Source organism: Peromyscus maniculatus, chromosome 21 (genome assembly GCF_049852395.1).
Source record: "Peromyscus maniculatus bairdii isolate BWxNUB_F1_BW_parent chromosome 21, HU_Pman_BW_mat_3.1, whole genome shotgun sequence".
Classification (NCBI taxonomy): domain Eukaryota; kingdom Metazoa; phylum Chordata; class Mammalia; order Rodentia; family Cricetidae; genus Peromyscus; species Peromyscus maniculatus.
Genome location: NC_134872.1, coordinates 37,986,740 through 38,005,832, shown reverse-complemented (window position 1 = coordinate 38,005,832; position 19,093 = coordinate 37,986,740). Strand labels below are relative to the sequence as shown.

General features: G+C 43.9%; 1 protein-coding gene across 4 annotated transcripts in view; it reads right to left on the bottom strand.

Moving 5' to 3' along the window:
- Aff3 (ALF transcription elongation factor 3) overlaps nt 1-19,093 on the bottom strand; it is a 480,967-nt gene that overhangs the window by 371,147 nt on the left and 90,727 nt on the right. For 2 of the 4 annotated variants that reach the window (XM_076557428.1, XM_076557429.1), the window contains exons 2-5: nt 17,378-17,452; nt 15,005-15,125; nt 13,507-13,819; nt 13,013-13,398 (exon numbers count right to left, since the gene is read on the bottom strand). In XM_076557428.1, coding sequence (XP_076413543.1) covers nt 13,013-13,398; nt 13,507-13,819; nt 15,005-15,125; nt 17,378-17,452 — 895 coding nt within the window. The remainder of the gene's footprint in view (nt 1-13,012; nt 13,399-13,506; nt 13,820-15,004; nt 15,126-17,377; nt 17,453-19,093) is intronic. The other 2 variants (XM_076557430.1, XM_076557431.1) reach the window with 1 other exon arrangement.

The following is a 19,093-nucleotide window of genomic DNA, read 5'->3' as shown; positions in this document are numbered from 1 at the left end:
ATAGACCAGGCTGGCTTCAAACTCCACCTGCCTCTGCCTTCTGAGTGCTGGGATTAAAGACGGGCATGCACCAGCACCACCCAGTGAATATTTTAAAATTCTTTAGTTACTCAAGTACAAAGGGCAGACAACCTCTAAGAAGAAATCAGATGAGCAAATTTGAAGAGTATGTGTCAGCAAAGCTTAAAGGGGGCTCCATGTGATAAAAGCAATGTGTATGAAAGAGGCCCAGGGAGATGCTCAGCAGGTCAAAGTGTCTGCTGTGCCACTGAAGGCCTGAGTTCAGAGTCCTGGAACACATATAAGTGAGGGACATGGTAGCCTATGTCTACAATCCCAGCACATGCAGCTAGTTGGAAAGCAGGAGGGAGAATCTCCCAGAAGTTCATGGGGCAGCTAGTTTGAGGCACACCACACAGCAGCAAGGAGAGATCCTACCTCAAGGTGAAAGGAAGACCTGACACCAGAGGTTGACCTCTGACCTCCACATGTGTACCTTGCCATGTGTGTCCCCTTCACGTAGAAACACGTGCACATGCTAACAAATGAAGGGAGAGAGGATGCTACCTGGAATTAATCCCCTCTCCTTTGCAACCTTCTGTCTTAGGTAGTGGGATTTGAATTGACTTTTAAAGTTTCTTGCCTTCATTATTCAAATTATTTAAATAAGCACGATACCAATTAATAAAAATGAAAAATAATTGAACAGAAAAAATATTACTAATAAGACAGAAGGGCTGAGGATATGGCCCAGGAGCAGAGAACTTGCCTAGCATGTGCTAGGCCTTAGGTTGGATGCCAAGACGTTAACAATTAACCACTTCTTACCACTTACTGTTTAAAGAGGAACTAGGCTGCGAGGAATTATTTGGCAGAAACACTGGAAGGAATCACGCTGTAGATATGAGAAAATACACAAAAGTATGACAGAAGGAGGGATGCAGAGCGAGCAGCACAGGGCATGGTCTGGGTAGAGACAACGCCTCATCTGATGGGGTGGCCTGTTAGAACTTCATTCTCATCTTTGTAAACATTTAAAACCCCAGACAGGGTTTCTCTGTGTAGCTTCGGTACCTGTCCTGGAACTCGCTCTGGAGACCAGGCTGGCCTTGAACTCAGAGAGATCCGCCTGCCTCTGCCTCCCCAGTGCTGGGATTAAAGGTGTGCACCACCACCACCCGGCCATTCTGATCTTTTTAAAAACAAATTTGTCTCTCTGTATTTCAGATACAAAAACTCAATATGCATTAACTCAGGGTTAAAATAACTCAGTATTTTCTCTAGCAGGAACAATTCTAGAAGATCATGGAAAGAGAATAATGGCAAGGAGCCTGCCCCAGGAGCTTACAGTCTGTGAGGACAGTCCTAATTCTGTGCACATAGCAACAAAACACTGATAAGAGAGAGATTCCGGAAAACTAGAATTCTCACAGTCACAGGGCTTGCCTAGGTCTGGAAGCGAAGAGGGAGCACTCTGAGGTAAGATATGTAGTCTCACAGGGATATCTATTAGTATCCACTTTACATAAAGATAGAATGTCTACACTTTTAGTTGAAACTACAAAGGATGTACTAATAAACCCATTATACTGAGAGTTGACTATCCAAAATAAAACTTGATATCTTTAGCAAACTAAATTACACGTATGGTAAATTACAGGTAGATAAATATTTTATTTTCTTGTTTATACTTCTGCTATCCAATTTAGCTCTTTATGTTTATAAAATGATTTATCCAGCCCTAGTCACAAAGAAAGATCAAAAGGAGAAAGATAAAATTTTAATTTCTCTACTAAAAATAAAAGTTATTAACAAACTAAGAAGTTGCCTATAATACTATTTAGGAAATGCCAATTTCTTTATTATTTTAATATTCTTAGGGAAAACTTACAAATATTTCAGAAGAAAAGTAGGTAAATGACATGAACACAAATGTACAAAAATCTAGATTTGCTCACCATTTCCTCATTTCAGAATTACAAATTAAATGGCTAACACTGTTTCTTAGGAATAAGTCATAAATATATACAAAATTTACTTGTCACTCTTTATAAAATAATTTATACTCAAGAAAAGCTTTAAAATACTTAAATGGTTACAGAAAACATTAAGCAAATAAATTTTGATCTGAATGAAGTAAATTATAAGACAAAGCTTATAAGTTAACTGAAGTTATTCAACTATATGATATGTAGCCTCTGAACCCCATACATTAAATATTCACAGACTGTCCAATGACCACTGATGAAGTGTTTATGATACTGTGGAAAATAAATATGGTAACAATCATGTATATCCTTATCTCAATTTAAAAGACATAAGTATTTAAAAAAAATCAGAAAGACCTATCCCAATATTCTATGTGTATGTTTTTCCAAACTGTAATACAATTCAATTTATCCATCTTTATGTTCCTAATGTTAAGTAAAATTTTACAAGAAAGACAGTATTTTCAAAATCTTTTCTTCACTTGGCACAAAGAGTTTTTCATAGGCAAAGTTTCTTAATCCTCTTTTGGATCTAGCTTAGGAACCCAAGACTCTTACCAAAGTAGCTAAAGACTTCCATGTAACTAACTCTAACAACATGGTGGACACGGGTACGTCTCTTCATACCACCTTCTCTTACAGGGTCTAAACACTGCTACTCTATTGTCTGCCTTCCTTTTGATCCCTTCTCTGTTCACTTGGAGGGTTCTGCTCACACGGAAGTCTTCCTGTAGGAAGGGCTCAGCTCTCTACCTTGTCCACACTCAAGTCTCCCAGAGTGAAGTCAACCTCATTCAGTCTCAGCTACGAGTCAAGTGTACCCCCAAACTCCAAATCTACATTTCTGGCCCAGAACAGCCTCCCTTCTTCAGTAGTTCTGCACCTGTTGGAGCAAACTGTCCATCTCATCTTACCTCCTCGCCTGCACATTTAAGTGACATTTCAAACGTAGGAAGCTCAAGTGGATTCTTGGGTTTTCCCTCCAATCTGTTGTACCTGCAACCTTTCTCACCTCAGGGGAAAGCATCTTGTTCCTCTTAACAGCTCAGGTCAAAACTGTCCACAGTTCTTTCTGTCTTCATTCCAGCTGTCAGCAACCTGTACTGGCTCTCCCTCAAAATACCTTCCAGGATCCAACCTTACCTTCTCAACACCCTCACTACCAGTGTGTGGCATTCTATCCTCTCTTCCAGACGTTACAGTTTGACTGAAATGCCCCACAAGCTCATACTGAAATGCCCCCATAAGCTCATGTTTTGAACATTTGCTCGCCAGCAGGTGCCCACATTTGAAGAGGCCATGAGGTCTAAGAGATGGGGTTCTAGGTGGTGGAAGTAGTCACCTCAGATGAGCTCTTAGATGTCATAATCTGGCCCTGGTTCAGGTTGCAATCTCTACTTCCCAGCCCAATGCCATGTGAATGAAGAGCTGGCCTCTCACTCTCAGTGCCATGAATGGAGCTATTCCTCTGGCATCCTCAAACCAGCAACCAAAATAATTCTTTTCTCTCTTAATTTGACTCAGTAAGAAAAAACATACATGAAACACACACACAAATATTCTTTCATTTGTTTCTGCTGGGTATTTTGGTCATAGATCTCTAAAGCATGTCCACATGGGTGCAATAACCTGCCACCCCATCGCCTCCTTCTACCTCTGCCTTGTTCTAGATCATTCCAGACGTAATAGCCAGACTGATCCTTTTCATCCCTAGTTAAGTTCATGGCACTCCTCCAAGCCAAATCATTTAATGTTGCCCCAAGTTTTCACTCACGGCAAAGCTTAAGTCCTTCCCATGCCCTAACAGACCTGCATGACAACTCATCTCCAAGGCTTTCACTTTTCCTGTATTCTGTTCCAACTTACAGTTTACTAGTCATCCCCATGTGAGGCGATGTGTTCCCAAACATGCCTGTGCATCAGGCATCCATTCTACTCCGTGTGGCATGTTCCTTTTCCTAGGATCTTCCTGACAAACCCTTCATGTCCTCACCTCTTTCTTCTTCCACACTTCTCACATTTTCAACAATTATCCTAAACACCCTTCTTAAATTTTATAAAGATTTTGTTTTTATTTGTGTTGTGGTGTGTGTGTGTGTGTGTGTGTGTGTATGTGTGTGTGTGTGGTCATGCACACACGCACACATATATGCATGCAGATGCCCAGGAGGTCAGAAGAGAGCATTGGATTCCCTGGAGCTGGAGTAACAGATGGTTGTGAACCACTTGATGTAGGTGCTGGGAACTTAGGGCCTCTGTAGGAGCTGTTAGAACCCCTCGGTAAATTATCCACTCCCTTTAATTTATCAGATTGCTCTCTACACTCCAACCCCATGCACCTGCCCAAATCCCTCATCCTGCTCTGCTTTCTCCTCTCTCCACTACACATGTAATAAAATGGTTGAAATAAAAATCTTAAGAGAGTAATTAGTTCAATTGGCTATCATGAAGCTGGGATGGCTACCATGGAAATTCATGCTCAAATTCACTTGATCTTGATTCTTACATAGGAAAGAATGCTATGACCCCTGTTGGAGTTGTGGACTAGATGTTCCCCTTTAGCTGTGAAGACTGAAAACAGAATAAGCTTTAGTAGGAGTAACATAGACAAGAAAGCAAATGCCTATGGGGGACACATTGCTGAAGTCCTGTTTTGAGAGTGCCAAGGATCGTAGGGGTAGATGAGAAGGAGGAGGATCTACATTTGTTGTTAGGGCTTATGCAGACAAATGACAGAATGTGCACACTTTTCTATTTTCTACTGTTTGTCTGTTATACAGACAAGGGTCAGCCATTTACTGGGTAGCAAAAGAATGCTGAAAGTTATGACACACGAACACTCTGCAAGTAGCAGTCTCTCTGAAGGAGGGATCTCTGAGGCAACAAAGAAACAGAGCTCTGGTGAGTGCGTGGATTGTACGTGCCAATTACCAAACACTGCATTCCCATGAGTAACTGAAATGGGAGCCAGGACAGGCAGTATAAGTGCAGACCAGCATGCAGAGGAAAAGGGTTGGGGGGCGTTCTTAGAGCATGGGGGGGGGGGTGTCCACTAACTCTGTATTATGGAATGTTGATGTCCATTAAAACTTCATTCACGCAGCAGAGGACTGGAAGGTGTGGGCTCACCCTTCCTTCCCGAACACACTCTCAACCTCCTTATCCTATATCCTCTCACTCCAACTCTTACCACCCTGTGGCTAGAGAACAGACCATCCTTAAGAACACACACACACACACACACACACACACACACACACACACACACACACACACAAACACTCTCGAGGCGGGGAGCTTCTGTTGTGAAGACCACATGGAAGAGGAGGGACCAGGGGAAGAAGAGGAGAAGGATGAAGAGGGAGAAGCAGGGAGGACACAGGAAGGACAAAACATCTCTTTAGAACCACTGCCTGCTTAGCATTTGTTTCTGAGGCCAGAACACAGCTCTAAGACTCATTTTATGTACGCTGTGTTTACACACATCAGTAAATACGGTTCCCATCCCTCTTCAAAACAGAAGCTATAAATTATACACTGGGGCGTGCCTCGCTCCTCTTCCCATTAAGGGCCTAATAAACCATTAAGGGCTCAACATGGGGAAGCAGGTACTGAATAGAGAAGAGTGCAGTCTTTGACTCACAGCTTTAAGTTAACGAGCTCATGTAGAAAGTATCTACTGAGCACAGAGTATGTGTCAGGCACAGCTGAAAGAGCAAGAAGTCAAGACAAAAATCCCTGCCTTTGCAGATCTCCTACCCTAGTGTATTCATAACTTCATCTCAATTTCCAGATTTGGGCTACCAAACAATCTAGGGTTAGGTGCATTAGTAGGTAGATGTAAAGCCAATAAAGCTATTTGTAATTATAGCCCATCATTACTTCTAGGATTTTCCCTGAGTACAGCCTACATGCCAACCATTGTTCTAGATGTCGATCAAACATCAACTCACTCACACTGTTGGCAGGGTGTGTCATGACTTCCCATTACAAGGCCATCACCAGCTCTACCAGCCACACTGCTCACTCTCAAATCCAGACAGTATCTGCAGGAAACCGGTCCTAGACAACAGTGCTCCTGAAGGCATACTTGTCATAGAACCTGACTTTAGGGTAGAACGGAACTGTGGAGTGTGGAGGGGTGGCCGAGAGGCTGCAGCAGGTCATGCATGCAGCTATGAAAGTGGACTGCAGATAGCACCAGAGAGACTCTCTTTCCATGTGCTCTAAAGGTATTGCTAATGCTGGGTAATCACGTGGAGATAAGTGATTCTGCTGCTCAGCCCAATTAAACATGCGATTTAATATGCTGTGCCTCCAATAGCTCTGATCAATGAGTCATTCTAAGTCCTCATGGCCTGAACATTTTAACTTCTCCTCCACCCAAAGCTTGTTGAGTCTGTATTTCATTTAATTGGAAATAAAGCTCCATGATATAATAGTTCACAAGGAAAAACACAGAACAGACAAAGAAAGAGCAAATATGATCCCAGACTTGGGAATATTACCCCAGGAGGCCAGGGGCTTACACCATTAAACAAGGGAGGATCATGTCATTGGGGCTTTGTTATATTAACCCAAGATAATCTCAGAAGTCAGCAAGATTTGGGTATTAAACACACACACACACACACACACACACACACACACACACAGCTTTTTCAGAATCCTCTTTTTCTCTTCCTCCTCACTCCTTCCTTCCCTGCCTCTGTGAGACTTACACACACATCTTGCTTTCCTACCTTTATTTTTATCACTAATATAGCTAACATCTGCCAGTGGTTACTGTATTAACTTTCCTCTAATCACATTACTTTACTGACCACCCCCCAACACCTTGCACCCCCCGCCACACACACACACACACACACACACACTACCTCTGCCACAGAACTATTGCTGTTTTTCTCTCGTTCTCATGGGTGGAAACTGAGTGCATCTGTTCACAGTCACTTGGCTAACAGGCTGCAGACTGGAATCTGAGCCTGGTTCTTGCTAGTCTCCAATCCGTGGCCATCCTGCCTGTCTCTTTCACAGCTGAAAGACTACATCTGATTTTTGACGAAAGAGGACGAGGTAAACATCATGAGGCCTCTTGCAGGACTCTAGATGACACCACATGCAGAGGCCTCAGACTGCTGATTAGCCCCAGATCTGGAGTCAACACACACATAAGGCTGTGGCTTCAGAGCAGCCAGCCTTGTAATCCTTCCAGATGTTTTCTGGGGGAGGGGACCTTACAAGAAGGGAGAAGAGAGACTGGAAAAACAAAGCTGGCTTGCTAATGACCTCCTGCTGGGGCCTATCCTCCTGCCTCTACCCTCAGAAGTGGTTTCCCACCTTAAGGCTAGAAAATTTAGCTTCCTAATATCAATCTGAAGGATTCCCAGGAGGCGAGGGGACAGGAAGGACACCTTCATACAGGGGACCTATTTTAGTAGGCATTTTTCAATCAGTGATTATAGAAACTGAAGTCATTTTTAGTTAAGTCTCTTACCTTTTAGGATCCAGCAACTAAACGCAGAAGGGCTAAAAAGTATAAGTATTTCCACGTGTTAGCCTCCATTATGACCTTCAGAATAACCCAGATGGAACAAGGAAGGCAAGCGCTTTCATGATGCATGTGAGATGAGTATTTGACTCTCACATGCCTGATGTTCTCAAAGGCTGAGGCTGTGCATGGGCACATCCATGGTGTGCATATTCTCCTGGGTAGAGGTTGTGTATGTGTATGTGCATGGTGTGGATGTCCACAGAGGGCAGAGGTCATGCATGTGCACATCCATGGTGTGCATATTCTCCTGGGTAGAGGCTGTGTATGTGTATGCGTACATGCAAGGTGTGGATGTCCACAGAGGGCGGAGGTTATGCATGTGCACATCCATGGTGTGAATATTCTCAGAGGGTGGAGGCTGTACATGTGCACATGCATGGTGTGAATATTCTCAGAGGGCGGAGGTTATGCATGTGCACATCCATGGTGTGAAATATTCTCAGAGGGTGGAGGCTGTACATGCGCACATGCATGGTGTGGATATTCTCAGATGGAGGTTATGCATGTGCACATTCATGGTGTGAAATATTCTCAGAGGGTGGAGGCTGTACATGTGCACATCCATGATGTGAATATTCTCAGAGGGTGGAGGCTGTACATGTGCACATCCATGGTGTGAATATTCTCAGAGGGTGGAGGCTGTACATGCACACATCCATGGTGTGAATATTCTCAGAGGGTGGAGGCTGTACATGTGCACATCCATGGTGTGAATATTCTCAGAGGGCGGAGGTTATGCATGTGTACATCCATGGTATGAAATATTCTCAGAGGGTGGAGGCTGTACATGTGCACATGTATGGTGTGGATATTCTCAGATGATGGAGGTTATGCATGTGCACATCCATGGTGTGAAATATTCTCAGAGGGTGGAGGCTGTACATGTGCACATCCATGGTGTGAATATTCTCAGATGATGGAGGTTATGCATGTGCACATCCATGGTGTGAAATATTCTCAGAGGGTGGAGGCTATACATGTGCACATGCATGGTGTGGATATTCTCAGAAGGTGGAGGCTGTACATGTGCACATCCATGGTGTGAATATTCTCAGAGGGTGGAGGCTGTACATGCATATACGCATGGTGTGGATGTCCACAGAGGGCGGAGGTTATGCATGTGCACATCCATAGTGTGAAATATTCTCAGAGGGTGGAGGCTGTGCAAATCGACGTTGTGGAGAGGAAGAAGTACAGAGCGTTAAACATGGTGCTATTGCTAAGCCACTCTGTCCCACAGGACCTGCTCCATGTCATGGGGAAGGACAGTGGAAGTGAGAAGGATGAGAAGGACGAGATTACAACAGACAGTGAGACTGAGTCTCCTGGCTACACACGGTCCCCTCATTTCTTCAAGGAACAATCTGACAGCACACTTTGATTTGAAAACATTATACATCTCAATTGTAATTAAGAAATTCCGACTGGCGTGAATATGTAATATACACTCTGTTTTTGCAGATGCCTTTTTGCCCGACAGGCTGGTGCCGACTTTAATTTGGAAGAAATCCATTTTCATACAAAGGTAACCAAGAGTGACAGGAAATAGAAAGCCTACATCATTTATCTTCTGTGAACTTGGAACAAAATCAGTTAATTGCTTTTCTGGGAAGCTATTTTATAGAATCATGACATTTCGTTTTTCTACTCTGACTTGTGACATAAATGGTGATTTTTAGAAAATGCTGGTCATGAAAATGCTATGTTTAATCGATATATCTTAAACTATTTCAGTGCACATCTTAACAAAGCAAATCTAATCAACCCAACAGTTCCTCTATCCTTATAGATGAAGGATCAGTCACAACTAAAGCTCCTCACACAGTCTGTTAACTGACACTCAAATTTAGAGATCTCTTTCCAGATCAACAAAGCTGGCTTCGCTCTTTGGATTTTAAATATGTTCCCATGCCAGTCATCAGAGGTCTGTGTAATAGCATATTCAAATCATAGTTATGGGTTAACAGAAAATGAGCAGTAAGATATAAAGGTTTTGGAATACCACCGCATACACTGTAAACTTCCAAAAAAGCTGACTGCACAGTCCATGAGGACACCTTGGCAAGTGTGGGGTGGGGTGGGAGGGGAGCTGCTTTAATATGCTTCCTTCAGGTTCTTCAACGAGCAGGTAAGCACAGTATTCTTTTTCATGGCTCTGTCATGCATGTACCTACCCCTACTGCCCAGCATATGAATAGGCACTAAATGTGAGTCTGATATGAAGTACTTTTCCAAATAAAAAGTTATCATTTTTAATAACAATTTCATATTACCCCATGAATCATAGATTGAAAGACCTTAAAACTAGGCACACTTAAGTTTCAATGTACTCAATGCCCAGGAAGGGTCTTAGTGATATATTTACATAAATATATGTTTTTCTAAAAATTGCAAATCCCACAAAAACTGTATCTGCACCTCTACATTAACAATAGTCCCCAAAAGCTAAAACCTGGATTAATGTTAAGAGGGGTGGGTGTGTGTGTGTAACAAAAATAACCGCTTCAATTGGAAACTATCTGCCATGCCCTGTCTTACAATGTTCTAGAATGCATGTTTCAGCCATTTGTTAGGTCCCCTGTCTCTCACCTAACAACAGATACCTTTCCAAGTGGCACTCTAGGGGAGGCTCACTTAATGAGGGGTGGCGTCAAGAATAGGAGGACTCAGCTATAACAACAAAAATATGTTTTTCATTAAACCCAAAACTGAACTGGGATAAACCAGCTGAGGGGCAGGTGTATTGGTTAGGGAACCCTCTTGAGGCCTTTAACTTCCCCATCAACTGAACTAGATTTTTCTACACTAATTACCCATTATTGAAGAGTAAAGAGTTATAACAAATAACCCTCTGTGGCAGCAGACAGAATGAAGTTGTTGTAAAGGAAAGAGCACAGACCTGATGACATATAAAAACAGGCAAAAGAGATTCACAATTTCTCCATTTTCAAGCAAGTAACAATACTGTTCCACTACAAGGATGGGGAAGATGAGAGAATGTTCTTGGGACCAGAAGGCCAGTTTTAAAATTAGTTGCAACGTGGCGTAAACTGCAAATTAAAAAGGAAAGTCCTCGGGACCAATTTATTCAATTCATAGGGATAAATACCCTGAAGGCAGAGATCACATTATAGATTTTTAATATCTCAAGTTACATTGCACTGAGCCACCAATCTGATTTTCTTAGGAGGAATGTACTTACACAATGCCAAACAACTATTTGCATGCACATGCGTGCACGTGAGGACACCCCCACACACTCCCAGTTATCTCCTCTTTGTCAAGGCATTCCTGGCCTCTGACACTCTCAGGACAGAATGTGGGGAGACAACAGGCTGTCTGTTTTCAATGCTGTAGGAGCAAAGAAACCGTTTCTATGCATCACTCTGATCTCTCACAGTATGCCTTCCTTCTCCCAGGCATGACATGATCCTCTTGCTGTAATTATCAAACTGGTACAATACAGCAAGGTTCCCAATCTAGGATCCTCGAAGGATAGATAGCATGACGATGTCCAGAGTACTGATAACTCACCAGATGCTTTCTTAACACTGTGCCGGCCACACTGCACAAGGCCACACTGGGTTTAGAAAACACACCTCATTGCTTTTAACCAGAACTAACGACCTCGCTGGATTCTAAATGAATAAACAGTCACCTAACAAACTGAAGTTGCTGCTGCAGTATTTTAACATCATTTTAACAAGGAATTCACTAAAAGGAAAATTGTAACTGGTGGTGTAAGTTGGCCACCACTGTTCAAGGACAAGCTAGACTCTCTTTGCCAGCAGAGAACATTTGATGACAATACAAAACCAGAGAGCCTGAGGAAGTCAGTTCAATATGGTGGTATCCATGTGTTTCCTACAAACTTTTACAAACAAATGCCTAGAAAACATGTGTTGATATTTTAAAGTTTGATTCTCAACATCCATGTCAGGCAGCCACAACCACCTGTAATTCCAGGTCCCAGGCATCCAACATCTCTGATCTTCATGGGTACCTGCACTCACATGCATAAACCCACACATGGATACACACACACACACACACACACACACACACACACACACACACACACACACACTTTACAAAATAAAAATAAATATTTTGCACATGCTTAGAGAAAGTACATTTTGTTTTCACTGTTTCTAATGATTCCTGCTTCCTAATTACTAGAATACATCGTAAATGTGTAATCAGAAGAAGCTACTGGTGCACGCCACCACACTTCCTAATTAAAATCTTAGTAAACACCTCCTGGAGTGCAAGAGACAGTCTCTCTCTGAGTGACAGTCTCAGGGTAACAAGGTTATCTCCCAAATAGCCTATGGGGAGTTCCAAGATAGTGGCAGAGAAATGCTCTGCTCAGCCTTGTCAAAGACACAACAGGAAAGGCCAAATCCTTTGTTTCCTTTGGTTACTAAATTGAACGAAGATGTAAAGATCATTATTCCGTCCTGAAAGAAGAACGTGTCAGGGGGAAAAAACGACTTAGCAGTTCCTAAAGACCGTGCTGAAGAACGGCGACCTCAGCTCCTCTGCCACATCACAGAGACAACAAAAGCGAGCACGCACAGTCCTAACTCCTCTTCGGGTGCTCCTGACAACCATCATCAATTTGGAATATGGTAGGAGACATGTTACGTTAGAAAGATTGTTTTCCACCCAGATTCGCTGCTCAAGTAGCTAGTCACTGCCTTTCCTGCCACCTGTCAAGTGACAGGCTTGCTTAGAATTGTCACACTCAATGGATCCACTCCACACATTGTGTCACACGACGAACCAAAGTCGAAATGCAAACCAGGAGAGTAGGAACTGAGATATACTTACTTCATTCTGAGAAAATGCCCATATAGCCGGAACATTTTCATAGCACAAGAAAAGCCCGGGTAAGGATTCTGTTTCATTAATCTGAAGTACAAGTCTTATAAAATGAGTGGGATAGTGAGCATATAAGAATACCAACCAGACTCACTACTGATTTAATATTTTACAAATTCTTCTTATGAGACTTCCTTTCAGAAGTTTATCATGAAAACTTCTCAAAACTGGTAAAAAAAAATGTTAAGTGTTCCAAACTATTTTACAGAAAACAATTTACCTCCTTGAAAGCTGAATTACAGCCTTTGAAGTGTTTTATATTGCTGTCATATAGCATGGTCAATACCATCTTGTTCGCCAGAGTCCATGAACTCAACAAAGGAGGCCTTCCTTCCCTAAGTAATTCCTACACGTGCACAAACACATACAAGTACATACATACATACATATGTACATGTATTTTCAGTACTTAAGATAATCCTATTATAATGAATTTGAGAATTTTAAAAACTGTACCTCCCGTCTGAGGCCTACAAACCTTACCACATCAGTGGGGAGGAGAAAGGGGCAGAAAGACGAAGCCTACATTTCCAAGGCATGTTGCTACTACTCAGCTGCATGCAACCACCAACGAGAAGGGACTCACCTCTCCTTGCTTGGGGATGTTGAACTTAGCGAGCTTGGCCTTGGCTCTGGCTGACTCTGGCTTGTTGGCTGGGACCCCTCTGTAGGACGTGCAGTGCACAGCAGTTTCTGTGGATGACTTAAGCTTAGGAGATTCATCGGGAGCCTGGTCTTGGCCATCCATTGGTCGCACGTACGCGGTAGGTTTCTGCTGGACCAGGCTGGGTTTTGAAGCCAGGGATGGAGGAAAGTTCTGAACACAGTGTCCGCTGCTGCTGTGCTTGGCCGCCATGGCAGGTGGCCTCTCCTGGCTCGGAAGCCCCGCCTCCACATTGCACACTTGCTTGGTCCTTGTCTGCTGTCTGCCAACACCATCTCCAAGCAAGGTCCTGAGAGAGCCTTGTTGTGCTGAGTTGGAAGAAGAAGAAGGAGGAGGCAGTGATGGTGAGGATGAGGGACTCCATACACAGTGAACGGGTTCTGCATTGTGGTGCTTTGAGATGCCCCCCTCCTTACCTGCTCTCTGTGGGCCATCAGATGGTGGGTGCCCCGTCTTCTGCCAGCCCATGGCGCCCCTCTTACTCTGCTGCACGGGGACAGCTGCAGGTGTGGAAGATGCAGCGCTGCAGACAGAAGAGGGCTGGGTCTGCGCTCTTGACTCAGCCACAAAATGTTCATCTACCTTGTTCACGGGGGTCTGAGGAACACCCGGCTTGGGGACGCCGACGAGATGACTCTGGTTGGATCTGTCGGTTAAAAAGTCTTTCATTTCGTCGTAATTTCCTAATGTGTTCTGGATCCGGTTGGAGAGTTCATCCCCCTTGTTAGTCTGGAGAAATAAAAACATATCCATGATACTGTTAGAGACAAGACACAGGAAAGAGTGGGCAGGTGCCTGACATTAGTCAAGAGCTGGAAACTTGTAATGGATAACGTTGGGGCATATTAAAACACCAGAAAGCTGTCCTTAGTATACTGTGCGATAACCAAAATGTGTTATTACATATACATATATACACTTATTTTATATGTGTGTGTAACATGGAAATCTGAAAATTTACTCTTGTAACTTCACAAAATGGTCTACATTGTCTTTCTAGGATTAGTTTATTGTTGTTTTACGGGACCACTTAAGGCTTTTCTTGAAAATTTAGATGTGGCTCAGTATTGGTTGGCTTCCAGATTCTAAGTAATTATTTTAGTCCGAAACAACAGTGTGTTAGGCTAGAGGAGTCAGAGTGAACTGAGAAGTAATATGAGATCGAATATCCCAAATTCTCCCACTCTAAATTGCCTATATTATGTGCAGCCTGAAATGGTCATGGGTCATGAACCTTGGAAGACATTTCATTTTGGAAGAAAGCTGAGCTCTGTGGGGCACAGCAAGTGTGTCTCAGTAGCTGGTCTTTGGTTAAAAATGAGAAGCTACTTTGCAATTTCTTTTAAAAAAAAAATGTAAAGAGTGTGTGTGTGTGTGTGTGAGAGAGGGGGGGGGGGGGGGAGGCGTGGTCGGGAGAGACAACTCCCAGGAGCTGGTTCTCTCCTTCCTCCACTTGGGTCCAAGGGATCACACTCAGGTGTTGAGTCTTGGCAGCTGCCAGCTCCACCCACTGAGCAATCCCGAAAACCCCCAATTTCATTAGCCCTAACGTGTGCCTCGATCCTTGCATGAACCACACACATCAAAGATCTAACCTAAACTGTTTTTGAACAGGGTTTAAGAGCTCAGAAAACATAACAGATGACATTAATTTTGAGACCAAAGAGATGAAGTCTGAATTATTGATAAAAATCATAACAAGTGGATCTCAGTGTCACACTTCAGTGATGAAGTCAAGGAGTCCACAGAGCCCTGCACACTAATTATCATTATTTAGGGGTGGGGAGGGTACCACAGTGGCAGGGCTCTCTTCCCAGGCTAAACAGACCCAAAACTAACTGGGGTTCCTTGTGGACGCCGTCACGGGACACTGCCTGCAGCGGGAGGGGAGGTGAACAGCTGAAAAGCATCTACCTTGTAGGGTTCACTGAAGAGAGAGTAACTGGAGTTAAAGCCGCCGCTGTCCTGCTGCACTTCCTGGCTTCGTCTTTCTCGCTCCTTCCTCCGCAACGCACTCCTGTCGGGCTCATAGACACTGCAGCAGGAGAAAGGAGAGAGAACAACCCCCAGAATTAAACAGCCAAGCCCAAAGTCACATACATCTGGTCAAAGGACAAATGGTAATGACATCAGGAACACGGATGAGATTAAAGCCAGGCTCGGGAAGACAACTGAATCCCATGTCTGATCATCACATTCCTCCAGAGGGAGAATCCATAGGACAAGTTCCAACCAGAATTGGACGCCTCTGCTTGGTAGCGCAAGAAAGGAACCTATGTAAGCAACTCTGACAGAAGACTGAGCACCTCGCTCGGGCCCACGGTAATTACTTCGATGTGTAAATAGAAATTATGAGCCTGCTTCCTCTCATGACACTGCCTGTGAGTGTTATATGGGAACGCTCCTGGTTGGGATTCTTTGTGTGTGTGTGTGGCACGTCTGTGTTACTGTAGTGATTCTATCATTAACTAGCTCCCTAAAGAGCTGTTAAAGCTCCATGCTGCACTGGGTTTCACAGTTAGGAGCCTTCTCCTGATCTCTGCTAATCAGTCAACTCGTCAAACGACTACTGAATCAATTCTGCCTTCTGATATATTTGACACTATCGTGCCTCCTAACCATAAAAAATGTGCTCGGAGGAAAGGGGTACAGGCGACAAAGGGAAGGAATGGAAACTGATTTCTGTCACTCTCAGCGGGAACTAAGCCTCCTGGTGAAAGGAAATTAATAATCTAGTCGCCAAAATACAATCATGGAGTGGCCAGACACCAAACAACCGGAAGTATGAAGGGGGAAAATTGAGTGTGTCATCCCCCTCACAAGGAGAAAATAAAGGGGCTGAATCAACTTGTGAGGAGAAAGTGACTCTCTTATTGATGAAACCCACTGGACCCTTGGGCTCACTGGCCTAGTGTAGGCCTGAAGCCCAACCCTTCAGAGAAGCACATGTCCCCAAGAACAGGTACTGTCCTCATGTCCCGCAGAAATCAAGTAGGACAGTGACCTGGCCATCATTGTGTTTAGCTGGGTCAAGGGAGCAGAGGGCTGAGCTGGGGGCCAGGACACCCACCTAACCAATTAAAATTCTCCATGGTCCAGAGAGGAGATTTAAAAAAAAAGCCACCCAACTTCTTTACCCCTCAGTGTCTCCTTTATTAGGCAGGGATGTCTTAGGGCATTGCGGTAAGGTCAAAATGAGAGGCTGTTGATGCCAATTCTGAAGAAAGAGCTAGAACACCTAGGTGTCTTGAAATCCAGAGTAGTATTATTAGCATACGGGTAAAAATGAAAGGCTCTGCGGGTTCAAAAGAACTCTGTGAAAAGAATGATATTTTAAAGGCTCAACAGCTACCTTTGATAGTTGTGAGTGTAGATGCAGGGGACGGTGATTAAAAAGTACCCCTCATCCCAGCTTGGCCCATGTGGCCAGGACATATTTTAAAGTCACTGTCTGTGGGGTGAATACGACACATGCTTCTGGCAAGGCTACTCCTGCCCCTGAGGCATTTAATTTAAATTTAAAATTAGGGAATACTAAAATATCCAGAGCAAGGAGGCCATTAGCATTTTAATTCATCCTTAGTACATTACCCAAAGTTATTAAGTTTGGGAGCCCAACCAGTGTCCTTACATTAAAAAAAAAAAAAAAAAAAAATCTACCAACAGAGAGGGTCGGCCTTCCACCACACAGTCATTTTCTGAGCATGGCTGAGGGGACAGTCAACAGCACCCCGGGGACCCTCCACACACTCCTCCACAGCACCAGGCTTCCAAGGCACAGCAGAAGCTGTGACACAACTACCCGCCCTGCTGGCGGTGGCTGGCTCGCCCTATGAATCCCCCGCTTCTGTAAACATCCCATGGGTTTCACAGAGTGACACGATGGAAGACACATGATTTAAGACATAGAGGCATGAAGCGGGCTTTGAACAACAGGAGACGAGTATCCACTTCTAGCTTTAGATTAATGTTGACTGGCATTTACAAAAAAAAAAAAAGAAAGAAAAAAAAAGAAAAAAAAGAAAGGAAAAATAAAGGACTTTGCATCACATGCATCTGACTTCCCTTGTTTCCGGGACATACAACCCAGGAGGGGCACCTAGGGCCCCAACTGTCACACAGAGACCTCCACACGCATGCCATGCAGGCCACCCTCAGCAGGGACAAAGCCAACTACACGCAAGACTGGGGTGACCATGGAGTGGCTTTGTGCAAGATGAGCAGGCAGGTGGCCGTTGATGCTGGTTGTTGGGCTTCTGAGGAGGCCCCCATCACCCAAAATTATACCTCCTGCATCTGCTGGCTGATGACTGAAATTCCAGAACTAGAGAGTCATTCCTCTGGCTTAAGATGTCTTCACCCCTGTAAAAAATACAAACACCACAAGAAGAGAAGGCACTTTAACCCTGACAAGCCTGCCTTTGGGATCTTCGTGTGTACAGGTCGGAGAAGCATCTCCCTCAAAGGCCTAAAGGAAGTAGTACAAGGACACCAGGCTCAAAACAGGAAGTGCAACCAAAAATTTAAAAAAAAAAAAAAAAAAAAAAAGCCGGGTTATGGGCAGAGAAAAAAAAGCTATAGTTTATTTTGCAGCATGGCTTAAATGTTTAAGGTCAAAGCAAGAGGAGGGACACCAAGGTTAGATCAGTAGGTATCAGACCCAGTATACTTCCAGGGTTTTGGAGGAAGAGTCAGGTTAGAATTTAGGCAAGCTGGAAGATGGGGGAAGCTCTTCCCGTCTAAATAAGCCCCTCATCCCCAGCCTCTTTGGGTTCGAGGAGACAAAAACAAACCCACTCTAAAATGCAGTCCGCGGCTAGATACACGTTTCCTATGTAGTTCCACCTGTATGAGCAGACCATGGCTTCTGACAGAAAGGACGGAGCACCCTTAGGACAGAAGAAATGCACCTGCCATCCTTTCACGGGCCACCACAAAGTCTACATTGTGCGCCCACGCCATGAGATGACACCAATGACCCAGTGCAAGATCATTCTCATGTCACCAAAGGAGATGAAAGGGAGCCCCAAAAGAGAAAGGCCCTGCTTCCCAGTGCCTTCTCTGTGGTCTCTGTGGTAGCTCTGTGGCTGCCACTGAGTGGCCAGGCTTTTCCAAAGGCCACCCACCCACTCCTCCTCAACTAGAATTGGAGCCCTCCTGTGTTCTATCAGGCCTGAAGAGCTAAAATATCACCTGCCTACAGCAAATGTCATTCTAAAAGAAAGGCAGGACTCCCCAATTCCCATCTCTCCCTAGGTGTCTCTCCCTCCACCTTCCCACCAATGCTCAGTGCTTTTGCTCATACAAACAGCAGCTGCTTGAAGAGTCCGCGTCTACAATAATCACAGGAAGAACCTGCGCAGACGCGCATCAGCCAGCAAGGGCCTTTCTCTTCATCTCTCACCATGAAAGAGCAACTCCCGCCCCTCACTCCCATGCCTCTGGAGCAACGTGAAGGCTGTGCCATCTGCTTTAGTAGCAGAGAAGCCTTTCCCCTCCAGGTGGAAAGCTGGGTCAGCTTCCTGGGGATGAGGGACCAGTTTTAGATAATCCTCGTTCCTGGCAGGCCGGTGTACCTGTTAAAGTCGGTAAATGCCACGCTGTTTCTTCCCGGCTAACAGATGGTAAACTCTCTATCAACTGTTAAGTTTTTCCTTGTTTCCATAAAAATTACAAGAATCATATTCCTCAAATGTATATCACCAAATGCATTTATTTATTTTGCACAGAAGTGTGGTAGTCAACTGCCATAATGTTATTTATTATTTATTGCAAATGCATAGCAAACCCAGAAGAAGGAATCTTTTAAATCAACTCCCTTTAAAAGACTTATTTTTAGGTTGTTGGTTTTTTTTTTTTAAGCAAAATCAAAACTTTAATATTTCTGATTATTCTTCATTTACTAGATTTTAATCTTTCAAGTCTCAAGTAGGCCTCAAGCCAAAGCCAGTTACGTTACACAAGTAAGAGGAAACATTCAGACAAGAAAGCGTCATTTCCAAA